General features: G+C 47.5%; 1 protein-coding gene across 3 annotated transcripts in view; it reads left to right on the top strand.

Moving 5' to 3' along the window:
• Positions 1-5,153, top strand: part of ARMC9 (armadillo repeat containing 9) — a 71,210-nt gene extending 66,057 nt beyond the window's left edge. For 2 of the 3 annotated variants that reach the window (XM_054206892.1, XM_054206893.1), the window contains exons 25-26: positions 550-722; positions 3,997-5,152. In XM_054206892.1, the coding sequence (XP_054062867.1) occupies positions 550-722; positions 3,997-4,019 (196 nt within the window). In that variant the 3' untranslated portion in view covers positions 4,020-5,152. Of the gene's footprint in view, positions 1-549; positions 723-3,996 lie in introns of all 3 variants that reach the window. The other variant, XM_054206894.1, reaches the window with a different exon arrangement.
• Positions 5,154-16,026: the final 10,873 nt, after the last annotated feature.

Raw genomic sequence — 16,026 nt, forward strand, 5'->3', positions numbered from 1 at the left:
GCGTGCTTAGGGAATTTATTTCATAGATGCCATCACAGCTTTTTGCTCTTTTGACAAAGCCTTCAGGGAGTTCTACAAATCTTATCACAGCAGGGAGCCAGGGAGGCTGCCTGTGTCTGCCAAGATTGTGACTGATACCTAGGAGAAATAATAGTGTTGGTGCCCTAAAAGCATGTATTCCTGTCCTGTAGCATTTCTACAGGTTTTTTGCATCTCACATTGAGTCTGTGTGTGTGATAAATACAACAAGTTAAAGATCTGTTATTTGTTTGCAGGGGATTTAACTGAACCTGTTCAATCCTGTTGTCCAAAGAACCAGGCTTGAGTAGGATAGATGGGTTGATGGAGCCTGGTTTAGAGGCTGTGTGGCGAGTACATGCCCCAGGGCAGTACCTGTGGTGCCATGTTTCTTTCCATTTGCAGCCTCCCTGAATTTTGAGCAGCCTATCATACTGTCACAGCATGTACTGCAGGTTTCACTTGGTTGCAGACTTACTATGCATACATATTTCTCCATGCATTGCTAACCCTTTCCATCTCCTCCTACAGCGAGTTTCCCTCAGCCTTCACCAGCAAACCCAAGATCCCTCGCACTCCTGAAGTGCAGAGTGCCAGCCCTAGGAAGGGAAAGATGCCAGCCATTGCCCCCCAGTTCTCTCAGTCTGGACCCCAACAAGCAAGCCGTCCCAGCTCCTCGGGATCATCCACAAGGAGCAGACAGAGTAAGTGGAAAAAGCCATCATTCTCTTTGTCAGTCCTTGGGGTGGGAAGGGAGGGAATGCTGTAGTCGCTCTCCAGGAATGAAGTCGTATGCTACAAATGTGCCAGGAGTATATGACATTGTACTTGTCATGTGCAGAATATACAACCATGTAATTATATCCTGCTGAACACTGCTCCTATTTCTAGGCTGTCGTGTGAGCAGTTGAGAGACATGCTTTTTCCTGTCTCTGGGTGGAGAAGTGGCCCAAATTCTCAGAATTTTGGGGGAAAGCTTCTAGTCTCAGATTAGACTTTCTCTAGACGTCATTAGACTTTTTCCTTTCCTTTACACACTTGTTCGATCTGCTGTGTAACTTGTTTAATGTTCTTGAATTTGGATCCCTGGGTGTGCCTACACTGCAACTGAATGTGGACCAGATGTCAGGCAGTTCAGAAGATGTGCTCAGGGCAGCCAAGCATGGTGTGCTGCTTGTGGCAGTCATCATTCTGCTGGAGACTTGTGTTCGAGAACCATATCGATGTGTCATTGTTTAAAGACGTGCAAGCGGTACTAGTTTGCAGCAGGCTCAGAAAAGAAGAGGGCCATGACTGGAGGTCACAAGCCCAGTAAAGTGGAAATGTTGATGTCAGATGCTCACACAACAGTAAACACATATATGGTGTGTAAGCGGTGGGTTTGTTGTGGTTTTGTTTGGGGTTTTTTTTTTTTGGGGGGGGGGGAAGAAAAGACGCATTCTTCAGTAATGCGTAAGCTTTTTCTCTGGACTGTGGATGGGACTAGCTGAATTCAAATACACCTCTGGGTCCACCATCAATGAAAATGGCAGGAGATAGGTGCTGTATATTCTTATTCCAAACGTATCGTAAGAGGTTTAGTGATGATTATCCCATCACAATGTAACATCAGCTCTACTCTTTAGCTGTAACTGTTATCTTTAAACATTTCACAAAAACGTGGTAAGTCATAATACCTTGCAAACCTTCCCAAGAAATTTGAGGTATGTGTATACCATTAGCGCCTCGTTACAGGTAAGGAATATGACACAGAGAATTGAAATAACCTAGCAAATCAGCAACAGAGGTGGAAAGAGCTTCCTAAGTCTTCTGTGTTGCCCACTCACTGTTGTTGCAAACAGTTGGTGTGCAGGGAGATGGGGTGGTTTCATTCAGGGAGTACAGGTGAGGCAATGGAAAGGAATGTCCTTGGTGGTTAAGAGAGGGTTTGACCTGGAGTGTCCTGTGCTTAGGTAATAGCGCCAGCTCTTTTGGCTTTACTTTTGCTGCATATGCTCTGTGTTTTACCTCTGACATCAGTGCTTTCTGTTTCCTGTGATAGGAGCACTGTTCTGCTCTGACTGAATGTGGTGTTAACACCTGAGAGTCTGTCCCTGGTTCCTGTTTCAGTTCATTTACAAAAGCACTGGCCCATTGAAAAGGAGGAGCCCTGCTAAAGAAGGGAAAAGCAGAATGAGAGAGAGAGTATGTGTGTGTGTGTGCGCACATTGGCACAGTGTATAATGTATTTTATTTTGAAATTGCATTGAAGCAGAGCGTGATCAGAGTTCTACATCACTTGGGTTTCTCTGTTGATTCAGTATATATAATTTGTAACTCCAGACTCTTGGGCTCTTCTAACTTTTATTGGATAGGATTTATCTTACAACATACCTCTTATCTTTGCTGTGTCTGCGCATCCTAAAGCTGGATGTATAGCGGGCATCACATTTTACTATTCATGCGTTTACCTTTTCTCCTGACTTTTCTCTTGGGGTTCCAGGTAATTGTTTTCTATCTGTCCACATGTGTCATGAGACAGACTTGGTATCAGTAATTGAATGTTAAACTCTTATCTTCCTCCTAAAAATAGCAAAGAATCATTTCGCAAACAAGTTGTCTTCCACTCTCTTTGTGTATATGTATCCTGTGTTGCTGTGTGCTGTCACAGAACACCTGTTAGTTATTGTCCATCTTGCAGGGCCTTTCACACAGGTTTTTATGGTTGGGAAAAGTGAGAGGAAGGTGATAAGGATGAGATTTTTAAAGGACTAAAAAGGGCTTTAAGCACCTGTGTCCAAACCTGAGGTTCTCAAAGGTAATTAAATTCCCAGCAGTTACTTAACGGTGCAAGGAGGCATCTGAAGCAGGTGAGTCACTAATGTTTCCCTAGTAAAGCTCGGTGCTACTGTTCCTTTAATTTCATAGGTGACTTATCTGTAACTCAAAAATAGTATCAGATGCACAGATATCAGCTATCAGTAGATTTCAGCAATTGCTGCCTCCCATTTGCCTGCTGCGTAGGTATGTAGGTTTTTACATATCAAAATACTCTGACCCAGTGGAAGACTGTCTTTAGTTTGTGGATTTCTTGGTATTTCTGGAGAAATACAAGTTTATATAGCTGATGGGCATGATGAGAAAAAGATGAGTTTCTGATTTTACTTAACTTGATGTGCTCACTTGTTTTAGAGACACATTTTTAGCTTTTAATATTTATTATAGGTGTATTTTCTGGAAATAAGTTGCTTTTACAAAAGCATAGCTGAACTAACTGGGCTGCTCCTCTTGAAGCATGGAGTGCGTGGAATGCCTGAGGAATGCAGAGGAAGCACAGGTACTTAGTGCAGCTACAGGCCTGGGGCCAGATTCCTGCCTGAGATGCAGCCCGCTGCTGTTAGCCGGGCTCTAAAGCTGTACCTTAAAGCAAAACCGAACCCCTCCAAATAAAACCAGCCATGCTGGGATTTTCTGTGAATTCCACTTCCTAGCTGGTACGGGGATGACACTGGCAGCATGGCTAGAACATAAGGTGGACCTCCAAATCTAGACTTTTTCAACTGTGTGTATGTGCTCCATGCGGACATGGTTGAATGGTTTAATCTGTCCTGTTCCTTACTCTGCATCTGTTCCAAGCTCCTCTGCATGGACATGCTTCAGCTCTTTGCAGTGTGCCGAGTTGTCTAGGGCACAGTGGAGCTAGAGTAGTACAAAAATCTCTACCAGAAGAATGAGGAATGATTTTTGTCAGGAGTGCGACCAGGCCTGGTGATTCCCTGCTCCTCCACAAGTTTTTTCAGTGTTCCCTAGCAAGTGTTTGCCATAAATACGTTCTGCATTTTTCAGGTGCAACATCAGTGGTTAAGGTGCCTTTGTGCATGTTCTTTGTGGTGTTTGTGTCACTGTACAGGTTGAACAAGTGTTGCCCTCAGGCAGCTCCTGTCTTGTAATAAATCCTGCTTTCAGCTGACAGACCCTTTCTTGCTGTTTTTTCTGCAGGCAGCCAGTCCTACAGGAAGTGAGAACAGTTCCTTTCCTCGAGAATCACCTGTCACACTGCTGAGGGACAGAGCCAGCTTCCTGTAATAAGCTTTACTGGCCACCTGCTGAGAAGAGAGTGAGGTTATTGATATTGCATGGCATACACCTTGCATGGTGATTCACGGATTATCTGATGGGATACATCTCTTACCTCTAAAGCTGGCGAAGACAAGAGCCTTGTTATTAAGCGTTCAAGGTCTCAGCAGCAGCCCAGGGCTGATATGGGAGGTGGATGTAGTCCCAGTGTCTCTGATCGTTTACTCTAAAGTGACATTGCTGCCTTGAGAAGAAACTCTTGCTCTCTGCCTTCTCTGTCGGAGTAAATGGCCTTTGGAGATGGTACGTAGGGCTCAGCACAGGAGTCTGACCAAGCAACTGTCTTGTTTACATATCGGTTACTTGCTTTTTTAAAATTATGCCTTTGTGAATGAGTTGGGAGATATCTGTGTTCAAAGGATCTGCACTAGGAGGGAAAATGTACACCGCATGTGCAGAGCCTTACTGCCTGGAGCAGCCGTGTGTGGAGTGAGATCTGTGTTTGGCCACCAAAGACTGGAGATAAAAGTACTTCATCAACTTCTGATTGACCCGTGGCAGTTGAAAAACACTGTGCCAGTGCCCAAGGCAGCATCCATGCTCACCTCTGAGGGTCTGATCAACAACTTCATCTGCAGCAATTGCTCCTATTCCTTCTTCCTATGTTTTTTTTCTTAATTCTACTGTTTAACATTTGTGGAATGAATAATCCATTTTTTCCACTGGAATGAAGAACTTTGTTTCTTCATTCATAGAAGAAACCAGGAGAATGTGAACAGCTCAGAAGCAACTTTCTCTTTACTTGTGTCTGTGGAGAATTTTCTTTGGGTTTTGGGGTTTTGTTGCTTTTTTTTTTGTTCTTCGCTTCTGAGCAATGACTGGTTATGTCTTTATGGAATTTGTGCTGCTCTTCAGTGAATATGAAGTGCTGGCTAGGCAAGAGAGATCAGGAAGCCCTCCAATAAATAAAAAACCAGCAGTTAGTTTTGCCAGTGAATTACGAAGTAGTGTTGTTTGTTGTTCTTTCTCTCAGAAGTAACAGTGACCAGGAAACACTAAAGTCTTCACTGGGAGTTGGCTTTTCAGTAACATCCCCTCATGTGCGACGCCGCTGTTAGGCCAACAGCAACAACTTTTCCAGAAATGCAGTTTACCTTGGGACTTGGCCGCCACTGAGGCAGAAATGCACAAAAAGCGGGAGTTGTATTTGCCATAGGCAGACTTCAAAAGCAATGCTTTAACAGGTACAAGAAGGGAGAAGGTGAGACTTTTGTTTTGGAGTTTCACCTTGAGAAACAAGCGAATGGAACACAGCCTGAAAGGTAAAGCAACTCCGATAGTGGTGCCACCTTCCCCTAGAGTAAAGAGTTGTAAAGCCACCAGTCATTTCCGTATGACCAGAAGAAAGCTTTATGCTTCGGCTGAGACCTTGAATTGTGCCTCTTGGTATGCCGTGACAACTAAAGAGCCAAGGCCATTTTCTCGTGTGATGTAGTTGCCATAAGAGCCACCAAGATCAGTGACACTGGGTCAGATGTTTGCCAAAAGGGATCCCATGCACAAGTTCATGTAACCCCTTTGGACAATACACTTAAAATTGGAATCAGGATCTTTTGTAGGACAAGACATCCCCCAGTTTAAAATATAGTCATACTCGTGTGGAAGTTACAATTTACCGCTCGGTAGCTTTAGGCCTAACACAAAGCAGGCATTGTATGGGTGCTGCTTTCGGTCCCAAAGTACATAGGACACAAAGTGATTATAGACACTCGATAGCCCCTGTCACATAGATCTCCATGCTAGACAAATAAATCACAGAAAATCTCTGACTTGCGCTTAGGTTCACCCACCTCCTCTCAGAGCTGATAAACGCAATGAATGGAAAAAAAGTCCTCTGGTTCACAAAAGGCCCATAAAACCTCACCTAGTGGTTTTCCAGGGTAGGCAGCTTTTCTTTTTCCTTTGAAACGCTGTCTTTTTTCCAGCATGTAATATCAATGGCCAAGTTGTTAATGCTGAAGTGCTAAGCATGTTCATTTGCATATGAAGAGAACACAGGATGCGACAGCAGTTAAGTTTTATTAATTTCACAGTAGAGCAGCTTTTGAAAAGTGCAGACTGTTTTTCTGGGGGGGAAACAAAACAAACCAATCAAACAACCCCCTCCCCCCCCCAAAAAAAAAAACCCCACGGCCAACCAAACAAAAAACTAAGAACAAACCAAACCCACCCCAAAACCTCACTGGCTTTACCATTAGTGGAGGTGAAAAATTGTACCGCTCCTTAAAAGTCAGCTGAAGGAGGTGGGTAGGTGCCCTCCAGCAGATCGCGATAAGCGAAAACCAAAATGCATCTTGCGGAACTGGACTGAAAGCAACAAGCTGAAGGGTATGTGCTTGTGTCTTTGTTTCTTACTCAGGCCTATTGCCACACAGAACTCTGGATGTACGTTTTTCCGTGTTCAACTCTCTGATGTTTTGGAGTGTGAGTATAGAGTTGGAAAACTGTGAGACTATTTTTTATATTAATGCTTGAGAAACTTAATTTCCCAAATGCATGAGAGAAACTATGGATATGCTTAGAAATAAATTGTCAGCTGAGCAGTAATTTGAGGCCATCAAAGTAATGTGTCATCCTCCTTTTCTCCGTCTTGTTCACAAAAGCCCCCTGTGATGCTAGTCGGCAGGTTTTGAAGCTAATAAAAAATGTTGATTCTGCCTTTGTTAGTAGGACACCGCTATTGAGGGTTAAAAGGTCCCTGGATAGAGGTCAGTAACACACACATAGCAAATTCTGCACCTCGCTCTTAAAAGTTGTTAGGTATTTTTTGTGTATGCCGTGTAGAGGCTGCTGCTAGATACAGCACCACCCTGGTAAATTCATAATGGGAGCAGTGGAAATTGCTGGCCTCAATGAGAGGGGTGTGATTGTACTTAAAGCAGGTACTTGTTTACAATAAGCAAATACAGCTATTGCATATGACACACAGATCTGCAAGGGAAGTTTTTTCTGGGACCAAAGTGCTATGTGATGCTAGCATGCCTTTTGGATATAACTTTTCTATATTTAGTCTAATTTTGTTTATGGACAGTGTTATTAGAGGTATAAACTTCATGGGTCTATTTAAATTTGCATGGAAGGCTCATTCTCTGCAAGTAAGTGCTTTAAAATTATCTGGCAGTGACTGGGTAGAAATGCTTCTAAAGGGATTTTTTTTTTTCTTTAATAGGTTTGTTTGGGATTTCATGAACCGTAGGGGCGTGCATTTGTTTACACATTTCATTCTGGTTTATTATCGACAGATTCCGTCCGCAACAGTTTTGTCTCCACCTGAGTTGAAAACACAGCTCCCTTCTGTTCAGCCTGGCTTGCCTCCGCAGAGGGAGCTTTGTTTGCTCAGAAGTGTTGCAAAGCAAGGCCTGAGCCGCTCATTGTTCGTGGGCTCTCATGAGGAGAGCCCAGGCATGTGGGATGCCACCAGTGGCATTGGTTTGGTGTCAGGAGTATTATTTGTTGGAGGATTTGAGTGTGTAGGGGTAGACAAGCAAGGAAGTGCTCTGGAGGAGAAGTATTGCCGTTATGGGGAGGGACAGTGGTTGCTTGGTTTGGCTTTGAGTTGTTTCCTTTAAACAAAGTTCCACTAGTCTTTATAAATCATGGTGGAGGTTACAGTGTAGAGATAAGAAGTAGTGCTAGCAGAAAAGCAAACAGGCTACCATTCTCCCAGGTATTTAAGTACACCCAGACTTTTAGATTGAGGCTTGAATTCATCTTTGAGCCAGAACTTCCTGGCAGTTTGGACCATCCTCACGCTTGCTTTTGGGCTCAATATTGGAACAAGCCATTTCCCAGGAGAGGAAACATTGGAGAGTTTGGGAGGTGCACCTTGCTCAGCGAGTGTAATCTAACCAAGGAGTGTGCGAGCCCTGCAGGCCACCTTGGACACGGCTGGCTGTGCCATGTGGCACGCTGAGCTCAAGGCGGTGTGTGGGCATGGCTAGCAAAGAGGGTATAGATGTAGCCTTACAAACCTCCACTGGCCCCGATGGGAACTAAGTACCAAAATACCTCTGTGACTAAGCCATGTGGGCTTCTCCCCCTTGGCCATGCTGCATTTTCCTAAGCTCTGCTATTTGTATAAATTGTAAAAGGAGTGGGACTCCTGAGAATTTATTGATGGCTGAGAAACGGCAAGGTGTTTCAAGGCAAACAAAACAGACTTCAAGACCAGGCTGTTCTGGCCAAGCTGCGTGGAAATCTGCTGCTAATCGATTTTAAAAATAAACCAACTTCTGGGTGCAGAACATAGAACATTGTCCTACTGTGTTATCAGACCAGCAATTCCAGCCTGGCGCCTTGTCAGTGGTTGGGATCTGGTGTTTCAAAGCAAGTTTTTTCCCATTCCAGGCTGCTTCCTACCCTGCAGTGGAAGGGCATTGTATTCAGTTACACAATCATGATCCAAATTTCCACTCTTTAAGGATGCGATGCTCTCCAAACAACAGGCTGAGTGGCACACCCTTGGACATCTAATAACTTTCTGGAACCTGTCCTCCTTTTCTTACAAGTTCTCTCAGCAGTCCTTGGCGTAAGGTCCAAGTTTCCAAGAAACTAGGGCAGTAATTTATTGCCATGAAAGTGAAAACGCTTCACAAAAATGGTAAGAAATCCAGGTGACAGCTTTAAACGTTTGTTTTGTTCTTATCTTCTTCAAATATGGGAAATACTGTTCTGATTAAGTCCACAGGCTTGGGGAGTGTCAGTTACTTTGTTCATGCCGAGTGTGAGTGACGTAGCACTGCATTTAATTTAAAAAATTATTTCCAGTATGCCTTGCTGGTTTTCTTCTTAGAAGTCTTTAAAGTGTTACTTAATTTTATTTGGTTTTCTTTTAATGATGCTGAGAGCTAATTCTGCCAAGTAAAAGTATGAACAGGACAAGTAAAGGTGAGTGGATACCTGAAACAATAAATTTTTCTCCTGCAGATGTTTAAGGTGCCTTATGTATTAAACTGCAGCTGACAGCTACGAATGCTGAGGACATCTGAAAATCAGACCACCTACTCGGGGATTTTCGAGGCAAGGACACCTCCCTCTACTGATCTCAAGGAAAAATTCTGGGCTTTGTAGATCCAGATTTCATTACAGACACGTAGTCAGACACTCCTCCTCTGAAGAGTGAAAAAGTTGAGCTAACGTGAGGATGGGATGTAAGTGCTGGAAATAGCAGCTCTGTGCCAAGTGATACAGTTCCTCGTTTGGCCTGCCATGTGCCGGTCTGACTGCCCTAGCCCTTGTCTGGATCCGGTTGACTGTTGGCAGAGGCTGAATGCTTCCTGAGAACAAATCGCTTTATTGTTCACGTCTGCTCATGCACTGCCTTTTGGGAGCGTGGTTCGTGTTGGTAGCAAGGAGCAGGACCATTAGCACCAAATGAAGTCTTTGTCAAGCAGCATGTCTTGCTGAAATGTTTACCCTTTTCTCCAACTGCTTTCTCCCTGGATCAAATTTGCAGTATCCCAATGGACTGGCTCCTATTAAGCAGATGACTTGGGTTTTGGTTTGGGGTTTGGTTTTTTTATTTGTTAACTCGGCAGATCGTGGCCTACCATGATTTTCCACGAAACTGGCTCCTTTCTTTTCCCTCCTCTTCCAAGCGAGCAGCTGGGAACTGAAATGAGGCAGCTCTGGGATTGATGAAAACAGTTCTGTTTCAATTAAGCCCCTTCCATCCTCAAGCCCTGTGGAAACTGGGCTGTTTTGGAACAGCCAAAATTTCCATCCTGACTAACTATACCAAAACCTCCATGCCAGGGAGCTTCTAGTCACGAGCCACCACCTCAGGGAGTGATCCACAGGCACAGAGCAATGGCAGTTCTCCCAGCACTCCCACCATGCCCCAGCAACATTGGCCACAGCAGCCATCACTGTCCTGTTTCTGCCCAGATCCAGGGATTGAGACTGTCCGGAGCAGCTGTGCCAGTGTATCCACACTGCAACTGGGGGCAAATCATGGATTGTGAGCCAGCACAATTGGTCCCATAGCTCATAGTCCACCTCAGTGCTTATGTGATGTGGGGACACAAGCAGTTTGACCCATAACTAAGGCTTTTAGGTGCTACCACAGTACGCAGTAACAGCAAAAAGAACTTGGGTTGCTTCTCCCAAAATTTAAAAATTGGTCTGGCTGAGTTTTCAGTCATACATACGTGGAGCTGACCGGGAGATTAGTGACATCTTCTCACTCAAATTGAGGACCTGACCATTGCAGAGCATGGTTCCCCATTTGTGCGGAATGGGAGAGAAATAATTTACTTTTGATTCATGTTCGACATAGATGAAAAACTTTGAATAGCTAAATGTCTGTTTCCTGTACTGTACTTTCAAACCTCAGCGTGCTTTGGGCAGGGGCAAGGAGAGAGAGTCGTTAAGACTCTTATTTCTCTCTTACCCTTGTTATCCTCGTGACTGTGAAGACGCAAGTGGTGAGGACGCAGGTTGTCACAAACCTGTGCCGAGCGTCGCAGGAAGGTGGGTCTAAGTGACTGTGAACTTCTACAAATCTTGTTGGGGCTTCCGAGGTTCTCTGAAGCCACGTTTACAGCAACTAAAGCAGAAGCCGGTGTCAGCAATTGTGTGTCACTTCCCAAGTCACCCGGAAATGGCAGCACTGAGAGCCGATTTCATCTCGAGTCCCAGCAGGGTGTCTTGGCTCCTGGGTCGTGTTCATGTGCAGGGCAGAGACCAAGGCTTTTTAACCAAAGCCAGCCCAGGTGAGCTTACACCTTTCTGGTGACAATAACACGCTTGTGTCTGCAGAGTCCAACCTGAAAAAGAGATATCCTTGCTGTACATATCATTACCTTCATTCTTGTGAGAAACACGTCCTGTATTTCAAGCCAGTCCAGCTTCCCCCGAGCAACTGTGAGGAGGGAAGATGGTTTCCTGCAAGCACTCTCCTCGTTGGCAGCAGGGCACGGTTTGAGCCTTTGTGCAGAGCTGATAGTTTTGTTCAGGTACCTGAACTGAGTTTCAGAAGAAATCTCAGTGTATGCATAAAAATCTGTCCCATTATCCTGCAGCAGTGGCCTCTCTGAAGAGTGTCCCTGTAGTTTCCTGTCTCTGCTTCCTTCCCTCGCTCTAACTTTTTGTTTTGTTTGGGGGGGCGGGGGGGTGCGTTTGCCTTATTTTTTCCTGCGGTGGGAATTATTCCATCGGGATGGATCGTGTTTGTGCATTGCAGAGGCAAAGGAGGCTTTGAAAGCTGCTGATCCCAGGCTGGAACTCCCTGAAAACTGGCTGGATGGATGCTTGGCGCTCCATGGCCGTAGCCCCTTTCCTTTCACCTGCACCACAGCCTCGTGGTGCAGCGCAGACCTGATCCCAAAGGAGAGCTTTTCATCTCTGGTATTATGCAGGAATCTCCTTCCTTTTGTGCTGGGGCTGATTAACATCTCTTACTAGCTTTACCTTCTGACGCCAGTACTTTATGCAAAACCATTTCCTAATGAGAACAGTTTAGGGCATGTCAGGCAGTGAAGTGTTACTGTGTCCAAGGGTGAGACCTCTGGGCTTCCTTAAACGCCTCTCAAAGCGTTCCTGGGCAATGGGAACAGGACAGCGGGTTGCCAGATGAGCTGGCAGAATATTTTTGGCTGTTGCACTGGGCAAAGCAGCAGGTCCCAGGCTGCCTTATCTTCTGTGAAGCTGGCTGGTCCTGCTGCCTGGCATGGCTATTGGTGTTGCCCACATGTTTCTTTGAATGACCTTCCTCTGGGCTGTGAATGTGGTTTGTACCGGGAATGCCTTGTCCTTGCTAGAAAATCGGCTCCTGGGGAAATACGTCCTTGCTTAGGCACATGTGAGATGGCGGAGGGGGTGTGTTGGGGGTTAACCCTGGTGTGCAGCTCAGCCCCACGCTGCAGCTTGCTCTCCCCCCTGTAGTGGGGTGGGGAGAGAAGCAGAAGGGTAAAAGTGAATGCACTCATGGATTGAGATAAAGACTGTTTAATAGGGGCTGTTTGCACTAACAAAGCAAAATAAGGAACTCGTTCACTTCTTACCACAGGCAGGAAGGTGTTCAGCCATTTCCAGGAATGCAGGAATGCATAACCATTACTTGGGAAGACAGACACCATAACTCCTTCTTTCCACCAGTGTGTATTGCTGAGCACAACATCACATTGGGTTATCACCAAAGGAGACATCCCTTTGGTCAGCTGTCCCTCCTCCGTCCCCTCCCAGCTCCTTGTGCACCCCCAGCCTGCTTGCTGGCAGGGCGGCGTGAGAAACAGAGACGGCCTTCACGCTCTGTAAGCAATAGCTGAAACATCCCTGCCTTATCGGCACTGCTTCGGTCCCAGATCCAAAACATAGAACACCATACCAGCTGCTCCAGAGAAAATTAACTCTGTCCCAGCCAAAACCAGGACAGGGCGCACATCTGCTTGTTTGCATGGACGTGGAGAAGCCATCGCGTGCTACGAGTAGAAGCCCAGTACGACTCAGGAGAGGTGGTAGCTCTTCTGAGCCCAGCTGTGCTCCAGAGGAACTGGGCGGATGGCAGCAGAGCCTGGTGTAGGGCTGGCGCCCAGTTTACTGGGCACAGGCCAGTTACAGAGAGAGTAGAAATTAAAGTTTCCTTAACGCTTGTGGGGGGAGCTGAGAGATGTGGTGTACAGCCCGGGAAGGAGTGAGGGCTGTTGGTCATCTGCTCCATCTCCAGGGACTTCCCACCAGGCACCTCTAAGCCCCTGGACTGGACAGGAGGGAAGGTTACCCAAAAGCCCTGCAGTACAGGGGTACCGGGGCTGTGAGAGACCCCGGGGAAGGATTTTCCCCAACACCTCTGCTCTGTCTGTCGTTCCCTTGTGCACTGGGGCTGGATCAAGGGGAGCAAATCTGACCTGGGAGGTGATACTCCCTTTTCACCTGCTCAGCACAGGTTCCTGCTCCTGCAGTGGCTCTTCCAAGTCAGGCTGTCACTGCCTGACTGTGCTTGAGCTCTTTCAGGCTGCTTTTCAGCCCTACCAAGCAGGATATCAGGGGGTTTTTTTTAACCTTTAAGAGCTTTTCTTCTGTGTCTTGTCACGAATCAATGCGACAGAGCAGCAACTGCCCCAAAAGCTCTGCCGCTGTGCCCGGCTTTCTGTGCAGACTTGTGCCTTGGAAGAAAAGGAAGGGGAAAGCGAAGAAGCTAAAAGCTCTGGTTTGCAAGTTCAACACCAGGTGGGTAAGGAAGCTGGGTTTCTGGCTGGTTTATTTCCCAGTGCCATTTTTATGCACGGATTCTCTTACAGCAGCTCAAATCTGGAGTTTGACCCGCTCACCTTTATGGACACATGCACCCATTAGTTTCTGTTAGGCTCTTAACCGTGGAGAAGGTCATATGATAGTCTAGGTGCAGTAAGGTACGGAATTGAGGTTGTCCAGGGCTACCTCAGAACCGGGAATGGAAACTTTATCACCACACCCACTTTCAGGCCTCCTTGAACATCACAAAGAGGTTGAGAAATACCTTTGTGGCTCCAGCGCAGGGTGCTCCTCTCAAATGCAAATATAGTAGCTTAAAAGCGTCTCCTTATTTTAACTCCTTGCAGGCTGAGAGCGCTTTGCGCCTGCCGCAGGGATAGATGGGGAGATGCGTGAGCGAGAGCAGGGGGGGGGCTGCCTCTGAGCCCCGCAGGCAGCTGGGGCTGGGCAGGGCCCAGGATAGGCGCGCTGGGAAGATGCAGGGAGTGAATTTGAGCGATGGTCCTGCTTTTATCCTTATTATTTAATCTGAGGTTCCTGTTTGGTGTTGGTAGGGGTGTCTCTCCTGTGACCCCTTGGTGTTGTCACGGGTGCTCTCGCAGCCGGGCAGGGCGGTTTGTGCAGGGCGAAGGTGCGAGGGGTGCTCCGTGCCAAGGGAGGGTGCAGCTGGGGACACCGGAGCAGCTGCGCTGGGAGACCCGCAGAGTTGTGCTGGGGGGGCTGCAGCTGGAGATTGGCTGGAAACTTAAAATGTTAATGTGATCAGTACTAGCTTATGCTTATTTTGTTTTCCAGGCGCAGTTTGAAGCTAGTATTTGTGACCCTGAGGGCTAGGAATAGATTTTGTTTGTCAGGACAAGGGAGCGTCTCCCCCTTTCACGTGTTCAAGGGGGAGGCGGGGAGGGTGTAGCTGCTACATCCTATTAGTTTCACAGTGAAATTGCAAATCTTTTGATTCTGCGTCCGCATAAACTTGGCCCATTCTGTACCTGCACCAGTTAAGAACTGTTATGCGAGATCTGGCTTTTCTTCCCCGTCCACTGAACGTACGACCCGTGCCAAGGGTTGGGGCTGCACAAACCCAGGCCCGGTTTTTCCTTTGTTATACCCGCAGCTAATGGGGTGCAAAGCAATAGCGCAACACGTGCCTCGTTGCAAAGACTAACGCACCTCCTTTTCCCTCACAACCTAAATTGCCCTTTCTCCTGCCGCGCTGTTTTCAGCAGGCGGCATCTGGTCAGGTTTCTGTTTCTTCGGTGCGTTCGCCGGGTATTACTCAGGCAATTTATTCCCGTACAAAGGAGGGAGCAGGTTAGAGCAGGTTAGGGCTGTCCGGCCTGGCTGTGCGTGAACCAACGTCAAATAAAAGCTCCATAAATACACCGTACATTCTTCTGCCTCTCCCCTTCCTCCACGCATGTATCGGTTGCTATTCCAGATTATCGAGAAAAGAATTTCTGTATTTCTTGGGGGTGAAATGTATCGGTTCTCCCTTTGCAAGCAACGAGGATAATTTTGCTGGCAGCACTGCAGCCCTGCCCTGGAATGGCTGATCCCACGGCCAATGGGAGCAGCGGGAGACACTGGCCCAGCCCTGGGAGCAGGTGGCAGGTGCCTCCAGCTCACTCCAGAGGACTGGCACCCACCAGGGATGCCGGGCCAGCCCAGGGTGGAGCTGCCTGTGGGGCTCCCATCCCCCTGCCCACCCGAGTGCCCTGCAGGGCTGGGGCATCGGGAAGGTGCTCTGTCCCTTCCCCCGCTTCTGCAACACTGGGCCTGGGAAATGGGGTCCCTCTGGGCGCTAGGACTCCCAGGGGTCACTACACATTTAAGCCTTATCCATCAGCCGTTCCCTGGTGGCTGCCATTGCTCCCCTTTGGCGTCGGAACATCTGGCACAGCTGGCATTGCCCCTTGCAGTGGGTCTCGTCCTCCCCACATGCTCCCTGTGCTGTGCCAAGGGGGTGATAGGATCCATCCCCCCAGTGTTTAACAAATCAGGAGATGGTGGAAGGACAACCCGGGAGGAAGGGAATGGAAAGAAGTTTTTGCCAGGCGGCGTTTCCACCACAGCCTGGTGCAACAGCACTTGCTCTCTGCTCCGAGGCAGCTCAACCCCGTGGGCTGTGCTCGCTGCTGCGATGTACAGGGGGCTGGTGACAAGCCGTGTCCTTGTGGAACCATTGCCACCAGTCCCAGGGCTCTCTGGCTGCTGGTTGTGGTCTCCATGCACTGGCGGCTTGTCCTCGTGGCCAGGAGTGTGGCTGCTGGGTGGCCTTTCCCAGGTTAAGCGTAGCTTACAAAACCCTCACCCTTCTCTCTAGGCCTATGAAATATGGCTTCATTTGTTTTGGTAGTCTCACTGGAGATATGAGCTGAAGAGGGCCTTCTCCACTACTGAAACCTGGCAAACACCCGGAGGGGAGGGCAGCTGCGATGCACATCTCGATGCACATCTCGGCCCTTCAGCTGCTGCATTCCTCCTGCTGAGACTTCAAGATTTCACCTCTCTGACCCTACTTCTCGGAAGAGAACAAACACACCCAGCCCCCGGGCAGCATCTTTCTACTGTCCCCTCCAAGGAGAGATGCCTGGGAGAGAAGGGAGACTCATCGGAGAGTCAATAGCAAACGCCAGGTGGGGATTCGCCTCGAGCCTGGCTACCTGCCTCTTGCACTTTCTCACAGTCAGGTTTGCAGGT

This window comes from Rissa tridactyla, chromosome 6 (genome assembly GCF_028500815.1).
Source record: "Rissa tridactyla isolate bRisTri1 chromosome 6, bRisTri1.patW.cur.20221130, whole genome shotgun sequence".
Lineage (NCBI taxonomy): Eukaryota > Metazoa > Chordata > Aves > Charadriiformes > Laridae > Rissa > Rissa tridactyla.